The sequence below is a fragment of the Athene noctua genome, chromosome 13 (genome assembly GCF_965140245.1).
Source record: "Athene noctua chromosome 13, bAthNoc1.hap1.1, whole genome shotgun sequence".
NCBI lineage: Eukaryota > Metazoa > Chordata > Aves > Strigiformes > Strigidae > Athene > Athene noctua.
Genome location: NC_134049.1, coordinates 22240452 through 22255091, shown reverse-complemented (window position 1 = coordinate 22255091; position 14640 = coordinate 22240452). Strand labels below are relative to the sequence as shown.

The 14640-nt window shown below is 46.1% G+C and overlaps 1 protein-coding gene across 3 annotated transcripts in view; it reads right to left on the bottom strand.

Annotated features, from left to right (window-relative positions):
- Positions 1 to 14640, bottom strand: part of HCN4 (hyperpolarization activated cyclic nucleotide gated potassium channel 4) — a 105377-nt gene that overhangs the window by 14390 nt on the left and 76347 nt on the right. For all 3 annotated transcript variants that reach the window (XM_074917524.1, XM_074917525.1, XM_074917526.1), the window contains exons 5-7: positions 6410 to 6556; positions 4182 to 4422; positions 2091 to 2255 (exon numbers count right to left, since the gene is read on the bottom strand). In XM_074917524.1, the coding sequence (XP_074773625.1) occupies positions 2091 to 2255; positions 4182 to 4422; positions 6410 to 6556 (553 nt within the window). The remainder of the gene's footprint in view (positions 1 to 2090; positions 2256 to 4181; positions 4423 to 6409; positions 6557 to 14640) is intronic.

Here is a 14640-nt window from a genome sequence, read left to right as displayed (position 1 = left end):
CATGCTTTCCAAATCCTCCATATAGCAGGGAATTCTGTAAACATCTCCCCAGTCACTGTGACTGGATGGACTGGGGATTTTTCTCCCTGCTCTCTTGATTCCTCACTGCACAGGGGGAATACTGGGTGGATCTTCTCCTGGTACCAGAATAGTGATAAAGCCCTCTGAGTCATTTCATGTACTCAGTGAGGCATGTGCTTCTCAAGGACATGTCAGCTGGGTAGAAGGGAGTTAGTGAATGCACCACTGGCTTGGAAAGAGGCTCCCATTTGCTTCCATCTTGTGTACAGATCCTGAGCTGAATGTAACAGGGACCAAAAATAGGGTCCTGCTTCTGTTCATACCTTTTATGCACTGCCGTTCCCTAACTTTAGTCCTCTAGAATAATCCCTCTACTTTCAGAGAGGGTCTTAGCAGAATGCAGTAATCTTGACTTTTCTGAAAAGTCATATGCTGTTACACAGCTAAGAGCACTGCTCCTTCTGGATGGTGCACATTTCAGGTGAAGGTGAAGAAATGCCTTATTTATGAAGACAGGGATTTCCAATTCCAATTTCAGCAGGGTGCACATAACTCCCTTAGGCCCTCTTGGGAAATTCGAGCCAAAGAGTGTTGGGTACAATGGGGTTGAAAGTGCTGTGAAGATGCTATTTTACAATAGTAGAAGACGTAAAGTTGATTGCCAGGGAAACAAGGGTAGGGCTAGGATTTTCACTGTACAGCTCCGAAGGTTTCTGCCTTTTACCTCGCATAGGGACTGATGTCTCAGGTCAGCAGAATGGCAAAAGGAGGGGAGGACAATGCCAGAGCTCTGCACCAAAGGGCCTGTTATTCCAGTTGCTCTTGTCACCTTCTGACCTTAAGTTGACATATTTCAGCTGTCTGTGGAAGAGAATTTCTCCTAGGGGAAGAAGCATGTGATATTCTTCACGCTGGTTCAGAAATTTCCATGAATTTTAGTTACATGTGCAGCGGCACACAGAGCAAAAGACAAGAAGCACAGGATGCTCTGCCCAGGAAGCTGAGCAGCACTGACCACATAAAGCTGAAGAATTTGAGATGAAGTCAAGCTGGCCCATCCCTGGTTGTGCCTGACATTACATTTTCTTAGTGGTTTGTACAGTCTAATTTAAATAACCCAAGTGATGGGACTACTGCCACTTACACTAGGGCCTCATTAGCGTGGGCTTTGCCAAACTCTACATATTTAGCTCATAACCTTTTCCTCAGGGGTCATACTTTCTGATTTGCAGCAGGTAATGAGATGCACAGAATACAATGTTCCTGGCATGAAAAGCCCCAGAGGCACTGCACCCCTTGCTGCGATGCCAGGTTTTTCCCTACCTCCCTCACCCCATTATCCTCCTCGCCTTCTGCATTGTACTCAGACCTGCAGTGACCTTTTTGACGCTGAAAGGCAATGAAAATGCATGCAGTCTTAAGAGATGTATAATAAGAAGCTAAAGAAGTTAGACTGACATGCTTGGTCCTCGTCCTCAGCTCTGCAAAGACTTCTTGTGTGACCTTGCATAAGTCATTTAATCTCTCTGTGCTAAATGTCTCTGGTTGTGACCAAGGAACGTTATCCTGATCTTCTCTAGTTTCTAACAAGGATGTCCGCAGCACAGGGTATGTCTCCCACAGGACAGGAGAGCATCCTGGGTTCGGTCAGTATGAACTATAAAATCCAATAATATTCTTTGGTTAATTGTGCTTACTTTGAGCTGTGGGCAGTTAGGTTTTCATCAATTGCATATTTACACATTCTGAGCTGAAATTAAAAATCTAGTGAATTCACCAGCATGCTCCTGATGGCCTCAGACTACAGATCTCGGCTCTTCCTAAAGACTCTTGGAAATAAATGGAAACAGGAGCCAGCAGAAATGTGTATGTGTGAGAGAAAGAGAGAGAGGATGTGAATTTAACTGATTGTGAATGGGGCTCCTTGTAAGAGCTGAAGTCAGGCAAGGAGAGATAGGCTGGGATCTCCTCCAGTTCACAACTCCAGCAAAAGAACTATGGACCAAGCCTGGAGATAGGGTGCCAGAGCAGCAGGTAATGGGAAGGAGACCCTCACACCTTCTACTCACCAATTCTGTCCAGCCTGTCAAGAGCCACGGTTTCAAAAGCTCGCCGCATCATGGGATACTCTTCCAGCACCTCATTGAAGTTGTCCACTGAGAGGGAGTAGAGCCGGCAGTAGGTATCAGCTCGCACGCTGGCTGTGCGCCGGCCACGGGTCAGCAGGCAAATTTCTGGAATGAAAGACCCAGCCTGAGAACATGGGATAGACACCATCAGCCCTGCAGTACAAGACCTGGCACTGTCACTCGCAGGCAGTCCTGCCTCCCACCCAGTCTCCTCTCTAGCTGGACTCTACCTGCTCTCCTGCTGAAAACATAAACTGTGGTAATATTCTGCATATGCAGAAACATTTAAAAATACCAAGGGGCTCAGTTGTGGCAGCTGCTACACACAATTGCACCTCAGGGATCGTGCTGATCTAATTAGCCAGACAAGTTTTGTTATGGTGGATTATCAAAGAAATGATTTGTGCATTCAGACTGGAGACGCTGTATTTTCCCAGCTCCTCATGGGCTCTGGGAGCAGAAGGTGAAGTCGTGCTCTCTCTGAAGCTAATTCCCTCTCTAGATTTGTAGTAAAGGCTCTGTGCTGACCTGTGGCCTTGGTGCCTGGTAGTAATTTTGATCCCCACACCCAGAACATTTGTCGTTTAAAAGTTTTCAAAGTTTTTTGTAGATATGCCACAAGCTTACAGATTGTCAGAGAAAGCCAAGTTAGTGGCACTTACTAACTCTTGGTGTATTTACACTGCAGTCTACTGCAATCTACTCCTAGGAGGATGCTCAGCTGGTTACAGAACAGAAAGTCCTCAACTACCATAAACGCCTGACTTGGGCACAGACACTCCTTGAACACTCAGTGGAGAGCTCCTGAGTCCTGCTTTTCCACTGATTACACACAGAGTATGGGCAGCTAAGCCAGGCACTTAAAGACAGATGGTGTGACCTAAAGACTGCCAGTACTCTCCTCTGTGCTCTATGCTGGGTGTCAGTCCACCAGTACCATGCTCAGGATTCATTCTGGGTCTAAGCACCGGTATAGCAGCGGTATAGCAGCACTACAAGGTTCTAAGTGAATTATGAGGCTGCTTTCCTAAGGAAATGATGCTTATGAGACCATGCCACGTGTGTGAGGAGGTGTGTGTACGGAATGTAAAACATAATGAATGTCACCAGCAATTTTAATCAAATCTGTCAGAGTCAGGGTATCCTGAATCCAACCCTGTTAACTTCAAATCCCAGAAAACTGACCCAACTTGCTAGGGACATGCAAGATCCTTGTATGCTGGGCAGGTGCAGACAGATTGATTCACAGGAGCTAAGAGTCTAAGAAGACTGTAGAAAATACATGGTAGGGATTTGTTAATAGAGGAAAGGCAGGCTTCTGCCCCCTCTCAGTAGGCCATTAACTGTGGTGCATCCAGTGCTCATACTGAAACATGCATCTACCAGAGAACTGTCTGCCTTGGGCTGTCAGTGAGGTCTCTCCGGGGCCCTGATAGGAGAGGTGTCTGTGTTACTCCTAAGAGCAATATCCTAAATCTTGTTTTATAGTCTTTTCTGAGCTCATGCTAGTTTCACTGTTCCAGAGCTCTGCTGCTGATACATTATGCCTGCCTGCTGACCTTCATGACATTTTGCTGAGCCACAGGCTGGGGAGATGATGGACTATGTTTTTTCCTCCGTGTTTATACTATACCATGTATGATAGATGCCAGATGGTAGGACTAGGCAACACTATAAAAGTGCTTGGAGAATTGAGAATGCTTCATTTTTTTTCTTTAGGATCTCAGCTTCACAGATCTGTCTGTTTGCTTGGGGCAAAAAGAAATGAACCTACAAGAACTAAGTTTCCCTTCCCCGTTTTGTTATTATTTATTATCTAGACTCCTCCACTGCCCATGAGTCCCAGTCACCTCCCACTGCACAATTTACTGTATGGAAAGCTGCAAGACAGGGAAGATGAACAGAGATGGAGGATGGAGGAGGAGGTACTCCATCCCTGTGGTGGATGCCATCCCTGTGCACCCAGAGCAAGTTAAGGAATGTATGAGCAATAGCAGTGGGCACTGCTGTGGGTGATTGACTAACACACACCTCCAAAGTAGGAGCCATCTGCCAGCTTGGTCTCCTTGTTGCCTTTGGTGAGGACGCTCACCACCCCATGCTGGATGAAGTACATCTTCTTGCCAATGGTGCCCTCCCGGATGATGTAATCCCCTGGCTGAAACACTTCAAACCGCAACTTGGTCAACATGGATGTCACAAAGTTGGGATCTGCATTGGCAAAGAGGGGCATGGAGGCAACCAGCTTCCGGCAGTTGAAGTTTATGATTTCCTGATCATGATGTGATGCAAAAAAGAGAGAGAGAAAGAGAGGGAGGGAGGGAGGGAGAGAGAGGGGAGAAAACATGGGACAGGGAGAAGAAGAGACACACACGTTTAGTCAGCATCTGATAACCTATGAAGATCTCCGAGTTGACCTGTACATTACAAAGTGGGGAAAAAAAATTGCAGTTCCCTTAGTCTGGGTCCCCCCGTGGAGGCTGGAATGGGCTCTGCATGCTCAGAGCATGTAGCAGTGTGAGCTGAAGCTGACAGACTGACACCATGCTTCACAGCTTTCATTCATATGCTTTCTCTCTGAGCGGGGACAATACCCCCCAACCTCTCAAATACACACAATATACCTCTTTCTGCAGGAAATCTTGAATTGTGAGAGGTGCACAGCACTGGTGAAATGCTCTATGAAAAAGCCCACAGCTCCTCTCTGGGAAAATGTTATAACTCACCTTGGCAGTCCTATGTTCTCTGTTGCCCTTGCTTGTCAATGAGATATTAAACAGCACAAATGTGCCAAGGCCTCGGAGAAAGAATCATCCTTGGCAGATGGGGACAGCATCAAGAGAGGGGAGGAGAGGTGCCCAACAGTCACTGGGGTATGGGCTGGATCATCAACCTCAGATGAAGAAAACCCAATTGAGCTGTTCAGCTGTCATACAGCAGACAGGGACTGTGCCTCCTCCTGTGGTTTGGTGTCACTCGGAGGGTATGACAGCACTTTCCACTGCACAGGAGCTGCTCTGTGCCATGTCAGCTCAGAAAGAGGCAGAAAGTGATACTGAGTAAATCACCTCAGCACAATGCTCTCCAGCCAAGCAGGGAAGGAGCATCTGGATGACTGGAGCAGGAAGAAAGAGGGCTGAGGAAGCATCTGTCTCCTCCTCACTGGGGTTCTTTTCAGGGTTGCCCTTTGAGACAGCCCTTTGGAAGAACTAGTTTTAAAATAAGGCTGGTAGATTCTCAGCTCTTCTCTCTTCTATGGAGGTACATTATTGGGAGGAGGAAGACAGAATAAAGACCACTTCTAGTGCTTGTGGGGAACATACTGGAGGCATATACTAGGGAGAACGTGCATTGCTAGGCTTCAGCTAGGGAAGGGGCTTTTCTGTGAAGACTTTTTTGAAGTGTGGGCCCTGCTAGAAGGCTCCTCCTTCCTTTGACTCTACACGCTGTTACAGCTGATGGATGGGGCACTGATGAGGCAGCACACTGCATAAAGGTTTATATAAATACATGAGATACAGCTTAATATTAGGGAGGACCATGTGGGAGCGCCCTGAGATGCTGTCAAGGCAGCAGTGCATGTTTGTGTGGGGACAGAAGGGGGTTTGCAGGAGTGTGAGGTAATAGTGAGGCACTTTCCAGAGTGCTCTCCTGCAGGGGCTCTTTGGGAAAGGGGATGACATTGTCAGACATTGCCATGGTCTCAAAAGGTGCTAAGATGTATCTGTTCACATGCTGAGTGGGTGGCAGGGCCAGCACATTGTCCCCCACATTGCCTGTATGTCAGACATCACTTGTGCTGCAGCAGTTACCAGACTCAGGCAGGACTCCTGCAAATGCCAAGGGCTTGAGTGTCTCTCTCCACAGCAGTGACTTCTGCCATGACCAAGAATACCAGACATACACCAATGGCTAGGACCGTCACTCCCTCTGAATGAAACAGAGGCATAGCCAAGCTGTGCATCATGTTCTTCTTGGCCTTGCCCTCACAGAAAGTTAGGCACAGCACGGGAGCAGGTACAGGCCCAAGCAAAACAGGGCCTTTGAGGCTGCTCAGACATGTGGATGTGCTGTCTCTGCTGGGCATGACACCAGAGCGCACACACAGCCAGTGCTCACGGGAAAGCTGGCCTCCCACCACTCCCATCACTTGATGGTGCCCTCTGCACAGCACTGGGAGAGGACACTGCACATCGGGGACTCCACAGCTGCCAAAGATGACAGGAATATGCATTTCCCATTCACTGCTCCCTCCTTACCTCTCGGAGGGGCTCACTCAGCTCTCCCAGGATGCTCTCCTCATCGAACATCTTCCCCTGGTAGCGGTGCTCGTAGTAATCATGGATGCGCTGCCGCATGTCTGCGGGGAGTTTGTGGAAGGACATATACTGTTCCACTTGTTTGTACTGTGCAGGGGAGAGAGGAAGAGAAGGAGTTACCAGGACATGCAACAAGTGGCACCTGCTCATGGCCAAGCACATGCTAGACCACAGTCATACCTGCTTCCTTCACGCCAAGCCAGGTCCAGGCAGATAAATCCGGTGCAGGAGAGAGCAACTGTCTGAACACATGGGGAGTTCGCAGACATCTTTGTTATATTCCCCAAATGGCTGTCTTATGTTTTAACCTTTAAACTTATCCTCAGCCAGTTACACTGCAGAGATAACTCCTCAGTGCCTGGGTGCCGAGCAGCCAGACACCTGTTCTCCCCTACACACACAGCAAAACCTGGGAGCAGAGATGAGTAAGAAGTGCCCAGCCGGGAAACTCCTCACAGCAAATATTGCTGAGCAAAGACTGTCCAAAGCCTGTGCAGAATGAGAGCAAGGAAAGTACAACGTGCCCTCAACAGAAGGTTTTTCCACGGCACACAACAGAATGGTGGCCAGGGTGTATGACCTGGTAGCCTGGCTCTAGTCCGGTAAGTGACACACAGCACCTCGAGGCCTCAGCCGAGCACAGGAACCCACTGTACCAGGGGCTGTGAAAAACAGGAGAGCACAGCTCTGCCTTGGATGTTCATAGTCACAGACAAACTGAAGGATGCACAAAGACAGAAATCTGAGTTGTTTGGTTGAAGCTGCAGTGGCCTGCTTTTCCTCTCCTCTGTGTTGTTGTCTGTCCCGCTATGATGGCACCTTTACCTTCCCACCCAGGGCTGCACAGGTCCTGATTTTCTTCACCTTTTGCTGGGTCTCTATTGCCCCATGCACTTGTGCTATCTAACCTGCCCATATTTTTACCTAATGATTTGCATTTTCATTTTGTCACTTAGAGGGGAATACAAGGGCACGCTCTGACTGATGCCAGAGCACTATCTGGGGACGAATGGTGCTTTCTATGAATAAATGACACTTCCTCAAGGGCACAGGACTGTAAATGGGTTCACTTGCCTTAAAGGTGCTGCAGGGGCAAGGTGTGTGTGTTGCAATGGTCATGCTCCCTCCAACTGGCAGACAGCACAGAATATGATCCTGAGTGTGTACCACACTAAATAATGCTGACAGAAAGGACCCTTTTGTCCACCTTTGCCACCCCTCTTTTCCCTCTCCTTCCCAATAAATCTGTCCCTGAATGCCTCTTTACTGCAGCTTGTGCCGAAGAGCCTAATTACCAAACTTCTGCTCATTACAGACCTCTCCTGCACACATCAGTGTCACTCTGCTCTCAGCACAGTCTGTGCTGGCACTGCCTTGCATGCTAACAACTTGATCTGCACCAGAGAGGAGAAGGAATTACTCTAAGAAGCCAAGGTGGCAGAGGGGACACTCGGGGTTTCCTGGTGTTTCCAGAGCTTTTTGTCTGTAGCTAGCAGCAGAGGAGCTGGCTGTAAATATTCATGATCACTACAGCATGATCAAAGTCAAGCGAGTCACCACCTCCCCACAGGGAGCCAGGTAGGGAATTGGCAATGAACGCTGCACTTTATTATTTGGCTTGCTGAAGTTCTGTAGAGGCTGGCAGGACGCTGTGTCAGGCAGCACTATGCTGGGTGCTGCACAGTCTGCAGCTCGTGAATGAGGGAGATAAAGGGAGCAGAAACCAGCATCTCACATGTGGACATCTCACTGGTCTGAGCCTGCTGAGAATTTTGCAGGTTATGCTCTTAAATGCAGAAAGTTTAAGGGCTTGGCTCAGATGCCTAAAAGTAGGTGTCTACTGCTGCTGGAGATGCACTGCAGCATTTGAGACATCCGTGGGACCTGGCAAATCAGACATAGGACATGCATGACACTCATTGTGGAAAGGGAAAGCATTAGGCACTGGTTTTTGCTGACTCAGGTTAATTAAATTTGTCCTAAATCCACAAGCAGTTCTGCTTGTTTTAATGCTGCATTTTTGTTGAATAAATTATTTGCCAAAACCAGCACCTTATACTCTCAGTTTTAGCCCATGGTCTTGAATTGGACCGATGAGCAGTGTCACAAGATGCCTCTCATCACCTACTGCCCGCCACCTGCCCGCTACCCCTCTCCTCTCCACCATAAGCACTTGTTATCAATCTTCAACTTACCTTTGATTCTCAGGAAAAACACCCCCAGCTTCTCAGATTCACAAGCACAGTTTGGATGAGGCGACTCAGACTCTGCTTATTCACTACTGTACATGGATTTATTGCTTTGTAACAAAGAGCAATAAATTACTGTTCTGCAAAGTCCCTAGGGCTTGTCAGATTCTCCTAAAATCACTGTCCCTAGATAAGGCTTAGAGTAAAAACAGGATAAATTTACTTCACCAGAAAAAAAGGTTCTGCTTCCAATTACAAATTAAAAATACAGTTATAAAAGAAAACTTAAAACAAGAAACCGTAATTCCCTGTCACATTTAACATCTTGGCTTTCCTGTCTTTGCTAGTGCTACCTCCTCTCACCCATGTCAGCTGGAGAGTTTCGGGGGCTCTTAACACTCCCTTTCACAGAGATGGAGTCTGCAGAGGTGCTCAGAAACAAAAGCATAAGCCCCTCCACTCTACATTCAATAAATTGAAGATTCATGGAGGGTTTTTACCCTTTCCCTTGGAGCTGCTCAGTCAGGCTGAAGGCCATCACTCTTGCAGTGTCTAGCATCAGTAGCAACTAACAAAAAGGCCACTAAAACATGGCATGAGGGAGGCCCTTTCAAAGTAGTGGGGTGTACATGTCTCTTCTCAGCTCTAAGCTCTACACAAGATCACTCCTGAGGTCACCAGCAACACTCAGTGATGGGACAAAGCAAAGGGGTAAGGGTAATCCTGTAGTGAACATCAACAGCAGAGTGCGTGGGGATTAAAGACTTTGCCTGATAACCCTGAATTTACAGGTCTTAATTTTCTGACTGAGGCCCTGACACCATGCAGATCTGGCACTCACTAAAGCCACTTCATGCCCCCTTGAGTTGGCACCCCTTTGAGTTAGGCCAGGCCTAACCCGACAGCCCTCTTTTGCCTCCTTTCTCCCTTGTACTTTGTTCAGTCTTCCTACTTGTCTCCATGTCCTCAGTCTGACCTGTGCTCGGAGGAACGTGCATAGATTAGTGGCCTCTCTGAGTTCAACTAAAAAGACTCATTTAGCAATTATTTAAATCTCTCAGAAGACAATCAAGTCCATTTTAAATCCTAACTCATTTTCTTAAGTCTGTTTTTCCTCAAAGAAGCCCTTGAAGGAGGTATTAATATATCAAAAGGAAACCATTTAGCTGAGCATTTTTCCTTCTATAACTGGCCACTTTCCCTAGCTGTCTCACCACTCCCCTCCCCTTCTACTAAAGCTCAGATCACTCACAGTCCAAAAGGAACTAAATATTTTTAACTCCTTCCATGCCCTCAATCTCTATCATGAATGCTCCTCTCTCTGGTAGTAAATCACTGGCTGAAAATTACTATTTCCGTGCTCTACTTCTGAATATAAAAAAGATCCTGTATCTGAGAAGAGCTGCTCCCATCCCAGTCCTGGCATTGACACCTCTTCAAGTCCTCTTTTAGTCCATACACATCACTCTTCAGAGCTTCAGAGAAATTCCATTTCCGTTTTTGCATCTCAGTACACACACGTTCGCAGTATGGCTACCAACACGAGCACACACACAACCTACTGTAATGAAAGCACTTGGGATGCTTGTCTCCTTCTTGCCAAAGATAAATATACATTTCCTACACAGAGCTGTTGTACTGCTTGCATCCTTCCAGAAATAGGCTAAAATAACCGTGGGACAGAGTTTAATCACAGTCACAGTGCCCACGGTGCCCACGTCTGGACTCTATGGAAGTCAACAGAGATGCACTTGTGTAAGAAAAAGGATAATCAAGCAGAGTAATGCATTTTCAATTAAGTGAAAAATTATGATGCTCTGACAGTATTTTGAATGCTTGGTAGCATATATCCTGTGAGATTGGATTAAGATAAACATAAGCAGCCACGATGTACAACGTTGTGGCTCTCTCAAGTGGATTAGCGTTTCATAGGGGTAAAGATCAAGTCATCAGATTCACCAGATGGAATGTCTGGATGGGACACAGCTGCACCTTTCTTTTATTTTCTCTCATCTATGATTAGGAGTAAAACAGTGGCTAAATGTCTAATCCTCCCCAGGATTTAGTCAGCATCGAAACCAATAAATGCCAAGTTCACAGAATCATCTAGGTTCAAAAAGACCTTGAAGATCACCTAGTCCAACCCTTAACCTAAGTTCCATATTTTGTCTTTTAAGCTGTTCATATTTCCATTCTCAGGATTTGTTCTATGACCAGATCTACATCTCGCTCAAAATGATCAAGACACACCTTCTTATGGAGTCAAATGACTCCAGGAGTGAGTGGTTTAAGGGAAGAAAAGGGAACAATTGTAACAAAATAAAATGATGCTGACACTTCTGGTGCAATCTTTGTTGGTGTCCCTTTACAAAGCCCATGCTTGTAGCATATTTAGTACCAGTCCTTGCTTATATAATTTTGCTCTTCCCTCCTCCTGAAATTTTGCTGAGAACTGTAACTGGTGCAGGTTATGACAGTTTATCCAGAGTCTGCCAACACTTATGAACGCAGTTGGCTCTACACACATACTCATGCTCATGAGCACTGTCCTGCTGTTTTCCAGCAAGAATATAGACATTCATAAAATTAAACGTGCACAGGGCTGTCTTCTCCATAGCAATAGGGAAGTGATTGAGAGGAGCTGTATTCAGGCACATGCTGTCCCTTCCATATCGAGGATGGGCCTACAGATGAGGCTAAAGCAGGAGCTGGATTCCTTCACAGAGGGAACCAAAGAAAATTCTAAAAGAACTAGAAAGTGGAAAGAGCTGACGTGTCTGCCTGACAGGAGTGGTAGCAGGTGGGGATCAGAGTGCGGTACAGGCAAATTGTAGCAGGTTGTATAGGAACTGGTGGTTATTTCAATTCTAATTCAACCTGAACACCTCAGACCACATCTAGCACAGCACCAAACATTATCAGTGCTATTTCTGCTTCCTGATTAATGAGCTAAATTTAAACCCATGTCCATCTTCAGCTTTGGAAGCTATTTTATATCTATCTCCATTCTGCAAAAAGCTTTATGTTATGTCCTGGTTCTGAGTTCTTCCAAAGACTGGGTTAATTTTTATGCCATGGCACCAGCTCGGTTTGCTGCAGGAAGATAACTTTTAAATGTTGCATGTTACACGCTGAAAAACACGGAAGAGTTTTACCTTTACTGCAGCGATACCTTCAGAAATTATTTTACCTAGAATCAGGCTCTTTATCTCTTGCTGTGTTACAAAGACCACAGACACTAGCAGAAAATTCTTGGAGCTTTTTTCCCACTTCATATACAGCATTCATTATATTGAGGATGGCTGTAATGATCAGCTGCCATAGCTGCCTCCCCTTGCTGTTAATCAGTACCTATTCAAGAAAGGATTATGCTTCAGGCAATCCCATTTCTGAGCTGTAAGATGTCAATAGACTGAGTAGGGTCAGTTGTGAGCCTGATGAAACAGTTGGCTCATAGCTGTTTCCCTCCTACCAGCTGCATTGCTGCAGTGGCCACAGCTCAAGCCAGGGAACCCCACCACGGGGATGGTGCCGTTAGCACACAGCACCGAGTTTGCAGTCACACACCCAGAGGACATGTCCTGGCTTTGTGGCAATCCAGGACACGGCTCCTAACTTCAGGGGTCCTAGGAGAGCAGGTCCAAGAACTCTGGGACAAATCTCTGCATTAAAAGTTGTGGGCAATGCCCCATTTGTCTGCTCTTACAGGTGCTCAGCCTTAAGGTCTAATCCTGTTCATCACAGGAAGGCGGTACAATGATGAATGTATTATGTACAAACCTGGCTACAGAAACAACTTGTTTGCCATGACTAGCTCCAGTCTGGGAAAGGCACCTGAAGAGAATGCCTTGCTGGTTTTGAGAGGTCACATCCTAGCATAAGTCAGTAGTGCAGCACAGGGAACTTTTGGACCTGGTCAATGAATCTTTTATTATTCATTAAGCACTGTGAAACTCCTATCACAGGCTATTTTGGAGATGTCAGGTTGCATCACTGGATCCACATATCTGGAGGTGTGATGGGGAAAAAGAGATCAACATTACATTCATCAGAAGAGCAGAATGAGAGAGATGAGGGAAAATCTGCCACCAGACAAAGGCCAGAGGTGGCGAAAAGGGAACAGTGAGTCTGTGCAATTTGAAATCAGTATTGCTGGGAGCAGCCTTTTGCCAGGAAAGACAGCTCAGCAGGGAGGCTTAGTGCTTCACATTATGATGTATTTATTTATTTATTTACAGTTCAAGTGCCAAAATGAATTTCAAAACTGATAATGAAGTTTGAAATCCCACACTGCGATATGAAGAACTGCTGAGGCAAGAGCACTTTCCTTTCCACAACCCCACATGCAGTGCTTGTGCGTGCACAAAACATACCGCTCAGACCAGGCTGTCATCGACGTTGCTCAAAGAACAGAACTATTTGGCTTCCACTCTCTGAAATAAGATGTCAAAATCCTAGCAATAATCACAGTATCTCTGATAGAGGAAACCAAGACGAATCCCTAACATAAACCTGCTGACAGAAGGCAATCTACATGGCAGCTTTTCGTTTCTCCTTCTGTAAAGATGTGCTACAAAGACACTGCAGTGCTGCTGACTCCTTCCTTCCCTTGTTCATGTGAGCGTGGAGAGGGTACTGCAGCTACTCCTGCACTTCGCAGCCATACGCTCCACGTGGGCACTGCCCCCGTAAGATGGACACACACACCCCCAGGCACTGACCTGTCTGCTCTAAGCACTGGCTGATCACCACCGCAGAGAGATCTGGAAGACATAGTTTACAGCTTCAAAATGGGGCTTCTCTTAGTAATACACAGGTAAACAGTTTCAAGCAATAGTAAGTTCACCAATGAAATATTCTTCTGCAAGAACAAAAACTACTCAACCCCAGTTTAGCTGAGGCCATAAAGGGAAGGCAAGTTGCACTGCAAGATGTTTTTAAAAGAAACCATTAGGTTTTCATTCAGAAAACATTTCTGTTTTACAACCAACTCAGGATTCTTTCATGAAAAGGATTAAATAACCTTAAACAATTGACATGAATTTCTGATTTTTTGGTTGAGCTGAACTGAATGAATCATTATTTATACCACCCCATCACCTATTTCTTACAAGCATTCTTCTAAAATTGAGATGGATGTGGTGTCTGTGAAAGGACATCTGCCTTGCAGAGCTGGATGCACAAGCCTGAGCCAGCCTTTCTCATGAGCCTTGAGTGCTCACTGCCTGAAAGCAGGCTTGGAATCAAAGAATGATATAGTTTGGAAGGGACCTCTGGGGGTCCAATCCCCACCTAAAGGAGGGTCAGCTTACATCAGGCTGCAATCTTCTGGTGGCCTCCTTGAACTTACTCTCACATGTGGGTGGGTATGCAGAGAAGGTGAGGATGGGGGACTCTTTGCTATTCCAGCCGTTCTTTAATACATCAGGGTGGAAGCTGGACCCCTTCTGTTAACTTAAACTGCATCTCACCTTACTCCTTTTACTTGTTGACTGGACTGCAAACCAGCCAGAAAACACAGCCCTCGGTTTTTTACAGAAAAAGATACCTAGAGGCAGTGTTGAGACACCAAGCCCAGTGCACATCAGACACCCTTGCTTCTAGACACAGTCAATAAAGCACATCATTTATAAGCCTTGTTACCAACCCCAAATGCTTTGATTGACAGTAACATAGGATATAATAGTTCTCAGGCTATCTCTTAACAGTCTGAGGTAATACACAACTAGTGCAGTCATAACCGGATAAAGCAAGGCTCTCCAAACTTTTTCCAATTAGGAAATTTGATTAAATTTTGCATTTGATTAAATTTTCCAGACACCTTTAATTTCTTGAGTGCTGCACACTCCCTACCCTTTCCTTCACACACACTTCCAGAAGATTAAGGGAGGTTTGCAGCTTTCCTGACATCCAGAACTGAGACATTAGCTCAGGAGGGGACTTCTACATAACCTCTTTGAACTCTAGGAATCTGGGAATGCC